The sequence below is a fragment of the Macrobrachium nipponense genome, chromosome 18, assembly GCF_015104395.2.
Source record: "Macrobrachium nipponense isolate FS-2020 chromosome 18, ASM1510439v2, whole genome shotgun sequence".
In the NCBI taxonomy this organism is placed as follows: domain Eukaryota; kingdom Metazoa; phylum Arthropoda; class Malacostraca; order Decapoda; family Palaemonidae; genus Macrobrachium; species Macrobrachium nipponense.
In genome coordinates this window covers 84,700,409-84,716,148 of record NC_087211.1, presented here as the reverse complement: position 1 = coordinate 84,716,148, position 15,740 = coordinate 84,700,409, and the positions used below count along the sequence as shown (strand labels likewise).

Genomic DNA, 15,740 nt, shown 5'->3' with positions numbered 1-15,740 from the left:
TAAAATCTTCCCCTATTTTACAAATGTACGAAACTGAAAACTTTAAACTTTTTGTTTCAATGTTTTGACAACAAAGAATATCTAAATATGAAATTATTGACCACCAAAAAGGTTCTAAAAGAAAATGTTTATTATACAGAATACAAAAGAAAAAGAAAAAAAAAAGTGCACAATTATATAATGTGAAAATATACTCAATAAAGTTTTGTATTCTGTCAAATCAACGTCAGCAAGCAGAACTTCATCAGTTCATCTTCTGAAAAAAGTTCCTAGGCACATACATCTCAATTTATTTTCCGGTGTAAGACTTATGCTTGATCATTGTAAAATATGCTACTGCTTTATACTGGATTAGATTATAATGAGGCTGGATATTTCACCTTGAAAATCCTCTGCAGTGCCTGTAATTATAAAATGTTCATGCGTGGTAAACAACAGCATCAAGAAATATGATTTATGCCATGGGCAAAGACGTAATAGGCCTATTATGTGGAGACCTCAAAGCAAGGTTTTGACGTTACGGTAAAAAATGGTCTTGAATCTTACACAACTTCCGATGAGAATGAAAGACATTTTGACATAAAACGAAAAAACTTTATTTATATGGTGTGTGTGATATATATATAATATATATATATATATATATATATATATATATATATATATGTATATATATATATATATATATATATATATATATATACATATATATCATAAAATATATATATATATATATATATATATATATATATATATATATATATATATATATATATAATATATATATATGGCATATGGCTTTAAATCTTACACAAACTTCCGATGAGAACGAAAAGACATTTTAGACATAAAACGAAAAGCTTTTACTTATATGTGTGTGATATATATATATATATATATATATATATATATATATTATATATATATATATATATATATATATATATATATTATATATATATATATATATATATATATATATATATATATATATATATATATATTACGACATGTTTCTGAGGCAATTTCATCAAGGATTTAAGTCGGTAAATATTTCAACTAACTATAATAGTTTCTATAATGAATAGACAGAAATACCATTATTCATACAACGAAAGAAATTTGATAGAAAAAAAGTACTCAAAACGGAGATATTAAATGTGTATTTCCATACGAGTAAGTACCACCCTGAACATTGGAACCGCCCGACGCAAATCTACGTCATTAACACCACCAAAAAGTCTGTTAAATAAAGGAAGCACATAATGCTGTACGAAATTCTCAGCCACAGCCCGTGGTGGCACGTGTTGTCACGCTGCCAGACGCATGATTCATACTAACTTTAACCTTAAATAAAATAAATGCTACTGAAGGCTAGAGGTCTGCAATTTGGTATGTTTGATGACTTAACGGTGGATGATCAACATATCAATTTGCAGCCCTCTAGCCTCAGTGGTTTTAAGATCAGATGGCGGACAGAAAAAGTGTGGACAGAAAAGGACGCAGAGAGACAAAGCCATCTCAATAGTTTAATTTTACAGAAAACAAAACAAAAAAAAAAAAAAAAAAAAAAAAAAAAATAAGAGAAGCCCAGAGACGGGGCGTGAAAATGGGAAATAAGAAGAAAGTACTCTTTCTTGCCATAAAGGTGAGGTAGCTGCATCTCTAAGAACAATTCAACAGACTATTTTGAACTGAAGAGCAACATCAGGGCGTCTGCTGAATATTCCTCGACTCATTAAAAGTGACAGGAGAGCGTAACCACTCAAGAAACAGGAGGAGGAGGAGGAGAAGGACGAGGAGCGTCGAGGACGACTGTAAACGGATATATATGAGGGGGAGGAGTAGGAGGAGTAGGAGGAGGAGGAAAGCGAAGACTAGATTGTAACAGAGAAAAGCATTAGGCCTCGTATGGCTAAATAGGGTAGCTCACGCAAGGCCGTCTGACAGATAGACCGTAATGAGATACCCAGGAAATGCAAAGGGATACGTTAATCTGATTTTATACTTTTGTACATCGCGTTCCTTGAGTCGTGAATTATACCCTGAAGGCTGTGGAGCACTGAAACAATAGCAACATGAAATGATATAAATAAATTATGAAAGATACCAAATCATTCTGCCCTCCTAATAACTTCTTTAAGATTTCAAATGATCCATTAATATTTTATTCGTACATTTTCTCCATATGCTTTTATAAGCAGCCCTATTGCCGCACCTCCTTTAACCTTTTTTTTTAACATGACTTGGAAACAATACCTGGCTACAAATTTGACAACTATTTACCTTTCATAAGAGCAGCTGCGAACACTTAATTTGCGTTCAAATGAATAGATACGCGTACATATGAATATGCACATACTTTGGGCGTTAATTTACAATTATTAGAAATGCATAAAAACGTTTGCTATGTGTTCATACAAAAATGCCTCCCACATCTAAGTAATATACTAATTTATATGAATATGCAAATACGGTTTATGAATATGTAAAACACATCTGCTTACAGAGTTAATACATCCATATGTTGAGAAAGGAGTGGGCCCATTCGAAATGATAATCGAATATCGCAGTTACCGAGAAAAAATTTTTTTTTTCCACAGAAAACGGAGTATTTCGAACCCCTGGGAAATTAAACGGGAGGCCGGAGCTTACTCAGAATACAAAAAAGGCTACTTTTGAGAGCAATGATCGAGCAGCGCCATTACCATAAAAGGGGGAAAAACGAATATTCGAGTGTGGTGGCTTTCGCGAGGTTTCGTTTTTCGTTTCCAGTTTCCTGTAAAAGAAAACTACTGGGATGGCTTTTTGTCTGTCCGTCCGCATTTTTCCCTCCGCCCTCAGATCTTTAAAAACTACTGAGGCTATATCCAGATTTCTAATAGATTTCACTAATAAATTCTTCAACCTCAGCAGGCCTTTGGAGAATGATACCGGTTTATCCCGTGTTGTTCCTGACCCTCTCTCATTTCCGGGTCCCGAAGAGGAGACTCTGTAGCATGACGCAGATACGTTTTAAAATTCCGTTGGAAGGAACCTCTATAAATCAGTTTTTATAAAGGATGGCGCCGGGTTCAACGTTATCTAGGGTTTTGGAATTTACTCTTAACACATAATTCATCGTCGTTCGATTCGTTAAAATTCGGGACAAAGCCAAGCACTGGGACACTATGAGGCTTTCAGTGCCTTAGATAGTGCAAATTCGGCACAAAGTTAACCACTGGGGCAATATGAGTCTTTCAGTGCTTTAGACATTGAATATTTTAGTTAGAGTGGCTGGACAGCAAGATTAGAGGAAGGAAGCAAAGGTTAGATAGAGAGTGCAACTAGGGGCTGATGGGACGCTGCAAAAAAAAAAAAAAAACAAAAAAAAAAAAAACAAAAAAAACAAAAAAAACAATAGTTATGCCTACAGTGCCCCATACAGGGGATTTTATTGTTTTTGAAGTTGAAGGTTATGAAGGATAACCGTATTCATTAAAGATAGGAAATATAGGATCCTTTATTATTGAGTAATAAATCTTAATATATTGCTAAAAATACTGTTACAAACCTTAAAGAATCTACTGGTTTTCCCAACCCTTCAGCTTTCAGTTCTAAAACAAAGGTTTTCGTTGGTATTAATGGGAACATTCTTATGCAGTAAAATAAGTATTGTTTATTACAAACACACAATTTTGTCAACAAGTAAACCTTATGCGAACACTTGAACGGTGTTCCTCTTCAGTAAACACTGAGGAAGAATACTTTTCAGGTGTTCGAATGTCTTGATTCTATGTTTTCAACTTTAGTCAAAAATAGTTTGTTGATATAAATGTGGGTTTCCGGGTGTTCGAAAGTCCTTGTTTATAGTTTTCAACTTTGGTCAAAAATGATTTGTTGATATAAATGTGGGTTTTCAGGTGTTCGAAAGTCCTTTTTTTGAATTTTCAATCTTTGTCAGTAATACAGTGAGTTTATATAATTGAGGATGTATATTATACAACAATTTAATGACACGGAAATTTGTTGATCAAAATAAGTATTGCTGAGATCAACCACACTATATGAACAGCAACTTAATTACTCAGGCGTTTGAAAGTTCTTGCTTAAAGGTTTTAACTTCTGTCAATGATACCATGAATTGAGATAATTTAGGAGGTTTTAAAAAATTCAAGGAGACACTGTGAAGTGTTTTGCTTTATACAAACATCTGTCAATGATACAATGTATTGAGATAATTTAGGTGGTGTAACAAACACCAATTCAAATGAAGACACTGTTCTTGCTTAAAGTTTTTAAACTTCTGTTAGTGATACAATGCATTGAGATAGTTTAGGAGGTTTGAAAAAAATTCAATGAAGACACTGTGAAGTGTTTGCTTTATACAAATGTTTGTCAATGATACAATGTATTGAGATAATTTAAAAGGTTTAAAAGAAATCAATGAAGACACTGTTCTTGCTTAAAGTTTTTAAACTTTTGTCATTGATACAATGTATTGAGATAATTTAGGAGATTTAAGAAAAACAAATTCAATGAAGACACTGAAATGTTGCTTTATACAAACGCCTGTCAATGATACAATGTATGGAGATAATTTAGGTGGTGTAACAAACACCAATTCAATGAGGACACTGTGAAGTGTTTTTTTTTTAAGGTTTAACAGATAATTCAAATGGGGACACTGTGAAGTTGTTGTTTTTTTTATCAAAATAACTACCACTATTTACAACACTAAAACCACGACTCTAAAAGCCGTTTCAAAGCCAGGACATTAAAAAAAAAGCATACAAAATACTTACCCTAAAACTAATCTGGCCATTGCTGTTCAAGTCGAAGGCCTTAAATACATGATGCGCATACAAACTGGAGTCTGTAACGAAACACAGATAAATTATGCAGCTTTCTAATCTAGTCCTCCTTGACGCAGGCTACGTGTGCCCGGGACGTCTAGATAAAAAAAAAAGTATCACTAAAAATCACTTTTAAACTAATGCAAAATTCTGGACTCCAAATGACTGCAGGTCACTGATACCTCGACTAACACTCAAACAGAAAGACAAAAGATATACGTGAAGGGAAAAAATATTTTGGGGGCGAATGGGGCATTGTTCAAGAAGCAGAAATTGAAGAGCAGATGCCAGCCATATTTATTTTGTTACTCAAATGCAATGCTTATATATCTGAGCTTTTGAATTGTGAAGGAGTGTGAGTTCGACCTTTAAACAATGAAACACGTGAACTTAACAGATATTTCAAATATAGCAAATATTTCTTCATAATGTTCCTGAGATCCACATTTGAGAATTTTATACTTAATCTGATGCACAAATTAATATACACAAAACCCTACCTTGAACATTATTTGAAACACTTACAAAAATAATCGTCCAAAAACTTATCTATATCCTGGTTATCAATTTGGATAACAAAATCTCATCGGCTGATCCATAATGTGAACAAAATATTTAGAAAAAAAATAAAAGTTTCTTTTGGACATAACCAAGATACGAGAGAGAGAGAAAATCAGCGAGAAGGGAAGCAGGAGAAAGCCAGAGAAGGTGTAGAAATATCAAAATAATTACAGGCTCCTTGGTGGAGTTAAAAAAAAATAAAATCTAATTCTGGACGAAACAAGTGAGTCCGGGGCAATATCTCTAGGTCGCAGGAGCCTCTGTAAAGAAATTGGCGCACTAGAATTTTCTTGACTAAGTTTTAAAACTTTAAAAAAAATTGTATATAAAATGTAGACTCTAAACTACGATTAAAATTCAGCTTGTTTAAAATGATATAATTATGAAATACATGTTTTCCCTAAGGAATAATGCTGATTTTAACATATCATTACTAAAAAATATATATATATATCATACTGGAAAATGGAGATTTTACTCATAAAAAGTAATATTAAGCTTTATATACTAGTATTAAAAAATCAGCTTCAGGTATAGTTTTTTTTATTTTTTGTAAAATTAACTTTTTTTATTAATATTTTTACATACCAATACCAAAATAAAATAAAATTCAGGTATAGTTATAGAATCTTGTATATAGTTATTTTATTTTTGCTAATAAGGCATAGAATAATGTGCCTTCACGCAATTATTTCTTGATTATGATAATTCTTCGTAAACATCTTGTCTTAAATCAATAGTGATTATATATAAATTAATAAATCATTAGTCCTGTTTTCCCCAAACTGTGAAGGAATCTGCTGTCTTCAATTATCTCAGCATTCAGTTATCAAATCATCTAATTCTATATTAAGCTATTTATTTACAACTACTGACTATTTCCTCTTTAAACAGCTATTGTTTTTTATAATCTCTTTACAAACTACTGATCCATATAAACTTCTAAATACTTATTAGATAAAAATTCAGCTTTTATTAATATCACAGTCTGTGTAGAGACGAACTACGAATCCTATATATATATAATATGAAGGTTACCATTTTCCTTAACAAAATACAAAACTAAGGGAGTCCAGTAATACTTCTGTAAATCATTCAGATATTATCATGAAAAGTTCTACATGCAAAGCATAATATTGAAAACAAACCATCATTTCTCTAAGATACTCATCATATCATTATCGCCGTCATGATCATCATAATACAATGAAAAAAATGCTATTATTAATTTCTAGAAATATATACTATGTATAAACTCACATCAAGTGATGAAAACAAACGTCTAAAATATCTAAATTCATACTTTCTACCACAAGACTTTTTTTTTTCTCGTAAAAAAAAAATGTTTACAAAATAAAAAAAATATATATTCTATAGCTCACTCCATTACTCCATAGACAATGACATAAACACGAATTAAGGACACATCTGGGTGCTATGCAATAATATTGAGCGAGAGAAGTGCAAAGTTTGTGTGCAACGAACAGGTGCCGGGACAGAAAAGTGTCTCACACTTCTATATATATAATATATATTTAGAGACAAATAAGTGCTACGTACCAACTGTCATTTAGCAGCATTGAAATATAAAGTCAGTTACACGGGGAGGAAAGACATTACAGTATCATTATGTGAGAGTGTGTTTGTGTCAATACAAGGTGTTAAATAAAGTGATGGATAAACACAACAAAAACTTCTCTCAGTTTTCTTCTGAAGGTTGGAAAAGAAACCCACAAAATTAGCGTGTAACGTGTTTATTTATAAATGTAAATACTTATAAGTAAACACGTTACACACAGTAATTTTGTGGGTTTCTTTTTCAAAGTGATGGCTATTTGCTATGAATGCACATACACACATATATATGTATATATATAAAGGCAAAATTCACGAATGAAAGTGAAACCCTGGGTAGCACCTTCAAGGCCTTTCGATTCTCGTCCTTTACTGCCTAGTGAAGGACGAGAAGTCGAAAGGACTCGTAGCAGTTACTCCACTGTTTCACTTTCATTCGTGGGTTTGACCTTTTATTTATATATTCATCACGTTCCAAATTTTCGTGATTCAGTTATACACGCATACACACACACACACAACCACACACACACACACACACACACACACACACACATATATATATAAATATATATATATAATATATATATATATATATATATATATATATATATATATATATATATATATATAATAAGAGTCTTAGCCTAAACCTCGTCTATGCTTTAAAAGTAAAATTAAAGACGAATAATATTGTTATAGATTAAGGCTGCTCTTCTGTTAATTCTAGAATGTCAATATAACCAAATAACACCAGAAAGACACTCATACACACACACACATATATATATCGTATTCTTCTTTGTATAGATGAATGACTTATCTATAAGTACTTATCTATATATCATTTACTGTCACCTAGTCTCATAGCATTCCTTTATACGCCATGACTGAAACTGCCTATGATACTATGAAAGTATTTCATAACATAAAACATAAATCAAATATAGTGTTAAAAAGTTTGGAATAAGAAAGAATTGAGAATTAACTTAGTGGATGAAGCTTTAACTATCTTTGTAAGAAGCCATTTACAGACCTCTCCTTATATATCGGAAAAATTATATTACTGAAACACTAATTCACGTAAAAACATTTTTTTTCAAATCTTAATTCACATAAATCTTTTTTTTCAACAACTATCCATATACTCATCAACAGCACGTTCAACTCCTTAGACACATTATACATACTGTATAAAAATACATACACAAGCATGTATACATAGGTTTGACTCACATGCATGCAGTATGTACATAATTATCTACAGTTATACACATAAACGCACACATGAGTATGTGAAATGTTTTATCATATATGTATGTCTGTATATATATATATATATATATATATATATATATATATATATATATATATATATATATATATATAGTGTGTGTGTGTGTGTGTGTGTGTTTGTGTGTGTATGTCACATAAGTATGAATACATACATTCTCTTAAACTGTTCCATCTAAAACACAATGAAGGATTTGTGTCTAATGTCAAACGTGTGCTATAAGTAAAGACATATCTTATTCCTTAAATTATACAAAATACTTCACTATCTAAAACTTAAAAAGATATTTTTAATAAAAAAAAAAATAGTTAACAATAGATTTACAAATCTCGTTAATATTTTATTAAAATAACTATTAATCTACTTTAGAACTTTTTAATCACTAGAAGAATTCTGCTACTGAGGTGTGAACAGGTGAAGCAGATTTTGTCCACAGTGAGTGATATGTGTTGGGGGGCGTTGCGCCCGAAAGAACTCTATACTTACTTCCGTGTGGGAAGAATTTGGCGTATATTTCCTTAAACGTATCTTCTTGTACAACGCCCTCTGGACATTCCTGTCGAAAGATGAGAAATATAGTTATTTACTGCTGGGAGATGATGATAACCAGACGAATTATGGTAATATTTGGGATTCATAGGCAAGCGAGTGTCTGATAATTGTATTCAATAGGGCTGCTAAGTTGCACAATACCCTCTGGAAATTCTTGTCGAAAGATGAAAAATAAAAGTTATTTACTACCAGGAGATGATGGTAACCTGATGGATTAGGGTAATGTTTGCGATTCATAGACAATCGAGTGTCTGATGATTCTACTCAATAGGACTGACATTCCTGTCTAAACATAAAAAATGAAAGTTATTTACTGAGTAAAGGTGAGGATAACCTGGATAATAGGGTAACATTGAAGGTCTGTATTAAAAAAATCGTCCTCCTTTTGACGAACCTGGATGATAGGGTAATGTTGGTTTGTTATTTTAAAAAATCGTCCCTGTTTTGACGAACTGGCGTATCACATTTTCTATTTTAAGTTTTTGTTTTTTTTTATTAAAAATTTCTCAGGTTTTCATACTCTACAACATATCAAAATGTCGGTTGTTTGCGTTGTCAGATTTTCCAACAAAATATCTACAAAAACTGCTAATTAGAAGCTCTGAATAATACAAGAATCTTTGAAGCCTATTTTCTCTGAAAGAGGAAAAATGGCTGGAGCGAGTTCGTTAGCCAGGAGATGAATTGTCTGATGATTGCATTCAGTGGGATTGGTGAGGTGATAATCATTATAGTATCTAAAATGCCTAATCTAATAGCTCCTTTACAATTCAGTACTGGAATTCATGCTCTTACCCTGCTTTCAGTTCCACCATTTCAGATGAGCTCATTGGTGAATTTGGCCGAAGCGTTTGGGTGGTAAAAGATTAATCTAAATATTTCGGCTGATTTTAAATCAATATAAAAATCACTACCAGCCTAGCAAGCTTATTCAGGTGTACAGTAGTAGGATATTTCCTATATAGTGACCCACTACGGTTTTAGGCTGTCCTTATCTTTTATTATTATTATTACTATTTTTATGGTCTATCACAATCATCCTATTCGACTGGGTGGTTTTTATAGTGTGGGGTTCCGGGTTGCATCCTGCCTCCTAAGGAGCAAAATATAGATTTTTCTATTACAAGGACTTCCTCTTATGGGTTTGATTGAGTTTGCTCAGACAACTCAATTTTCGAACAACGCACCAATCTATTATGCATCAAATTATCATAGAATATTTTCCACTTGAATACCTTCTGACTCAAGAAAAACACAGTGTGATCTGACTGCCAGCTTACTCGGGGCGCGTGCTAAAATCTACGGTCACGGAGAGCATTGTTTCACCAACGAAAATTAAAAGAAATACGCTATACTTTATTAGAAATAATTGTTCTGTACTGTTTAACACGGACGTTATTTTTTTTTTTTACATTTTCACTCTAATAAATCAATCATAAATTTCTGTATCTTGAACTTAACTTTTAACATTTTCGTTCAAATAAATAAATCAGAAATTCCTGTATCTAGAACTTTACTTTTAACATTTTCATTCTGATACATAAATCAGAAATTCCTGTATCTTGAACTTTATTTTTAACATTTTCATTCTAATAAATATACCATAAATATCCTATCCTATGATTCCTGCGTCTTGAATTAAACGCAAAGCACTTTTTTCAGACCTTTTCAGGCTCTTCCATACGGCCTTCCTAACACGCCCCCCCCCCCCTCTCCTACCCCAAAACAACAATAACAACATAGTAGTCAGTAGGCTTACTTCCCGAGTAAGCGAAAAATAGATCTAATCACCATAAACAACACACAGATCTACGCGAATGAATATTCAGGCGTAGATTATAATTATATCTATGCATTTCGAAACAAGGCCGCAGCTATATGCAGCGAATTTTCTCTCTCATCGTGGTAGCGTTTCTCGTATAATTATGGCAAAAAGCTCCGGGATGATTCAGGGACGACACAAGTCGGCAATTTCTGGGTCTCCATAACAAGGAATTTATAGCGGCGAGCCACGGGAGGAAAAAAATTAGGCGTTCCTTATGTGTGTGTGTGTGTGTGTGTGTGTGTGTGTGTGTGTGTGAGAGAGAGAGAGAGAGAGAGAGAGAGAGAGAGAGAGAGAGAGAGATACTAGATTTTCAGGGTTAATTTCGTTTATCTGAATACAGAGACACAGACACGTACCTTTATAAGTATAAATACGTATGTTTATTTATGTATATAAATTATGTATATACATATAGCACACATGTATATAATATACATATATTATATATTATACATATATATCATACATATATATATATATATATATATATATATATATATATATATAATATTATATATAATATATATATCTTTATATACATGTGCTATATGTATATACATATTTATTTCATTAATAAGCATACGTATTTATACTTATAAAGGTACGTGTCCGTGTTTCTCTGTGATAAATCTGAAGTATGTAGGTATGTATGTATATAATAATATAAATAGAACAATATATATATTATATATATATATATTATATAATATAATATATATAATATATATTTATATACATACATACCTACATACTTCAGATTTATCAGAGAGAGAGAGAGAGGAGAGAGAGAGAGAGAGAGAGAGAGAGAGAGAGAGAGAGAGAGCAACCACATTCGACTATTCAATTCTTTCATCAGTAAAATATAACTCTTAAAAGTGGTTGACTCGTCAATTTATACATAATTTTCCACCAATAGCAACTAGATAATGATAACACGAGAATTACCATTTGATCTTCCTGCTCATTTCTCAGCCTGGAAATTCCAAGCAAATGCTAATTCCGTCTGGTTCCAGCGGGACGTCAGGTTCTGCTCCGAGTTTACAAAGCGGCTAAGGTAGTTAGCCCCATTAAATTAGATTTGTAGCGGCTTCTCATTAACGTGTTTTGTCTCCTGTGGAGCTGAACAGAGGGTTAACCTGTGGATTCCTTTCTGTAGCAACATTTTGAAGAATGTTTAGCTTAGTAACACTTTGGAGAATCGTCTTATAAGGTGTTACTGTGACTCACTCCCGTGCACTCAAAATTAGTGACGTCTATTGCAGGTTGACTTTTGGAATTGAGTAGCTAGCCCCATTCCATGGCCCTAGAGAAGTTAATGTACTAACCACGTCAAACATTCATTTGTGTTCTTGGAGGTAAACTAGCTTAAACCTTCTTCATTGGAATTAAATGTGTCTGTTTGAGGAAAATTTGAAACTCTTCTTGAAGGTCCAGCAGTTTTCCTGAAACTTGTTCATTGGTATTATATAGTCTTTATGATTGTGAAGGTACGATTGTGAGGTATTGTACTTGTTTGAGGAGAATCTAAGACTTCTTTAAGGTCCACCAGTTTTCCTGAACTTTGCATAAACCGTGTTCATTGGCATTAGTTTTTTACGACAGTGAGGTATTGTATCTGTTGCAGGAGAACCTAAGATAGTCCTTCAAAGTCCAGCAGTTTTCCTGAACCTTGCATAAACAGTGTTCCTTGGCATTAGTTTTTTTTTATGACTGTGAGGTATTGTACCTGTTGCAGGAGAATCTAAGATAGTCCCTCAAGGCCCAGCAGTTTTCTGGAACAGCTCGAAATAAACCAAATAACGAAAGCAAATGTGCGTTTTTGGTAAATAAATTAATAAGAAAACAAGTTCGACAACCCAATCCAAAGCATTGTTATTGAATTATACTGGACCACTGCTGAAAAAAAACCATAAAACTAATCTTCAACCTTCAGTCCCAAGCTTCCTAAGAAGTCATATTTCACACTGGATGAAAGTTTTGCAGAGAAGCCCAGTTAAAGGATAAACTTTCTTCTGGACGAAAGTTAAGGCGAACTTTCCCCCCGAGAGAGGGAACAGGGAACGCCCCCTTTTGCAAATATCTAAATAGAATATGGAGGCTTAAAAAAAAAGAAAGAAATCTATCAATATTCAGCGACGCGTGCGATCAAAGATGTGATTCCCATTCAGGAATGGAGAGTCCAGATACCGCAGCAGTCTGGACCTCCCTCCGCTGGAATACATTCCAGTTGACCTCTCGCACAGGGTGACATTACGCCCAGCGATTGCGAAAGTTGGGGAATTTTGAGCAAAAAGAGTGACTTGTCGTATTAAGCATCTTCTTGAGAATTATTATTATTATTGCTGTTTTATAGCTTTGAAATACATTTGCAGATATGAAAAGTTAGGTTTTTAGGAATGGAACAAATTAGCAAAAATTAGCAGCCTTCAAAAATAAATAAATAAATAAATAAAAAGAAATTAACCTAATTATAAAAGAGAAAATAATAATAATAATAATAATAATAATAATAATAATAATAATAATAATAATAATAATAATAATAATAATAATAATAATAATAATCATAATAATAATAAATGTAAAAGTGATGACAATAAAATTAGCATACATTTCATAATAATGAGAACAATTATAATACTATTAGTATAGATGTAATAATAATACTAATAATACTAATATAATATTAATAATGATAATAATAATAATAAATAAATTTCCACTATCACCACCTCTCAATGATTGAATCTCTTGACAATTATAAACGTTGTTTTCATTTCAGATTGACAATCAATTTTTCTAGCTAATCTTACAGTATGATCACTTATATATATACGCAAACAAACAAACACACACACACAGACGTTACACACATCTGTAAAATTGTCTGGCTAACGGTATTAACAGTAGGTTCTTTAAGGTCCAAAATAATATATCTGATGGTAGCTTTACAAAGTTTTACATCTACTACCATCATATATATTATTGTGGACCTTAAAGAACATCACTTGTGTCCTTGTGATTGAGATTTCTATCCATTAACTGTACATATAAAAGCTATCTTATTTATTCTTGCTATATTATTGGAAGCTTTTCAGACAGGAAAGTATATATATAGACATTGTTTTAATTATTCCCTTTTGTCATATTTTTTTAAAGGTTGTCGGACAGGGATTCCATATCTTTAGCGACAAAAACATGTTAAAATAAAATCACAGAAAAGCAAGAGAATATAAATCTTATTAATGTTATGCTCTTGAAATAATTTTAGCAATAATTATTGGCTACATTATTTTTTCATTTCTTATTATTGCATTTGTCTTTACGAAAAACCATAACCCAAGCAGCGATTTCAATTAGGACGGCCAAAGCTGAGAGAGAGAGAGAAAAGAAAATTTTATCTGTTAATGTGACTGTTTACCTATCCTCAGCAGAGAGAGAGAGAGAGAGAGAGAGAGAGAGAGAGAGAGAGCATCAAGTTGTCGAGTTAGCTGATTTCCTCTCCGGTCTGATATCGGGATCCTGTCAAGTCCAGGATCTTTCGACGGCAATTTCCAGATAAGGTTCGTGTTCCAGGATTCGTCCCCTTGATTATGGTGCTCGTTTTGATTTTTGTTTATGTTTTGTTTTGTTTTGTAGAAGATTGTAATTCCATTCGCCCGGGGGGCTAGATCTCTCTCTCTCTCTCTCCCCTTGTTGACCGATAAACATAATTCTCTAACGATTCCGGTTAATACTCTTTCGAGTCACAGACCGATTGTCTGAACACCAACTCGTAAATCGCCTGGTTCCAAACGTGCCAGCGTCGTTCCAGGATGTTCCTCTGGCCTACAGACCTAGAACTGGAAAAGGGATGAGTCGAGACGATGTAACGGGGAAGGGGCGTAGGATGAGGAGGAGGAGATGGAGGAGGTGGAGGAGGAAGAAGAAGAGATGTCTGAACACCATCTGGTAAATCCCCTAAGTGTTCCAGCGTTCCAGGATGTTTCCATGGCCTACAGACCTAGAACTGGAAAAGGGCCTGGAACTGGAAAAGGGATGAGTCGAGAGGATGTGAAGGGATTGGGAGGCTGCTGTGAAGAAGAGGGGGAGGGGCTGTAGGATGAGGAGGAGGAGGAGGAGATGGAGGAGGATGCTGAATCGTACGTCCGCCCCGCTTGCGTGATTCAATGCTATTGATCGCATCGTCGTCGCCGGGTGCCGCGGGCCCAACTGATCTTACGGCGCCGAATCTGGACCGCGCGCCGTGGAGAGAAAGCCTCCTTCAGTGGCCCTCGAAGATGTTAATAAGGCACAATGGTCCTACGATGGCCCCTCCCGGGATCGGTTTGATGTCGGGGACAATACAGATGATCTGGCGATGATGAAGAGATGCAGAACGAGACAGAGAGCGAGAAAATGTACCTACCGATTTTCATGTGATCTATTTAAATAAACTAAATACCATAAAGACAAATTGAATCACACTGGATGAGAGAGAGAGAGAGAGAGCATAATAAATATGATGTTTCACAGCCAACGAGAAGAGAGAGAGAAACTGTGATGTTTCACTGCCAACAAGAGAGAGAGAGAGAGAGAGAGAGAGAGAGAGAGAGAGGTCACAAGGAGTTACAGGGATTAGGATGTCTCAAAGACATGTTAGTCCATCAGAGAGAGAGAGAGAGAGAGAGTTACAAGGAGTTACAGGGATTGAGATCCGAGAGATAGATCCAAGCTGACGGAAAGAGAGAGAGAGAGAGAGAGAGAGAGAGAGAGAGAGAGAGAGAGAGAGACACAAGAGTTACAGGGAGTTCAGGATTAGGAGTCTCAAAGACTTGTTAGTCCATCGGAGAGTGAGATGATCCAGCTGACAGAGAGAGAGAGACAGAGAGAGAGAGAGAGAGAGTCACAAGGAGTTACAGGGATTAGGATGTCTCAAGACATGTTAGTTCCATCAGAGAGAGAGAGAGAGTTACAAGGAGTTACAGGGATTGGGATCCGAGAGATAGATCCAAGCTGACGGAAAGAGAGAGAGAGAGAGAGAGAGAGAGAGAGAGAGAGAATGAAACCACCACCTGCATCAGTAAAAAAAAATCTTGTCACGCCGTTTCATCCAAAG

At 33.9% G+C, this 15,740-nt stretch overlaps 1 protein-coding gene across 1 annotated transcript in view; it reads right to left on the bottom strand.

Annotated features, from left to right (window-relative positions):
- The window catches only part of LOC135197308 (calsenilin-like), a gene marked incomplete in the record, with an annotated part of 435,060 nt that overhangs the window by 100,680 nt on the left and 318,640 nt on the right, over positions 1-15,740 (bottom strand). The window contains 2 exon segments of the mRNA XM_064224448.1: positions 4,785-4,855; positions 8,752-8,821. Of these exon segments, the coding sequence (XP_064080518.1) occupies positions 4,785-4,855; positions 8,752-8,821 (141 nt within the window).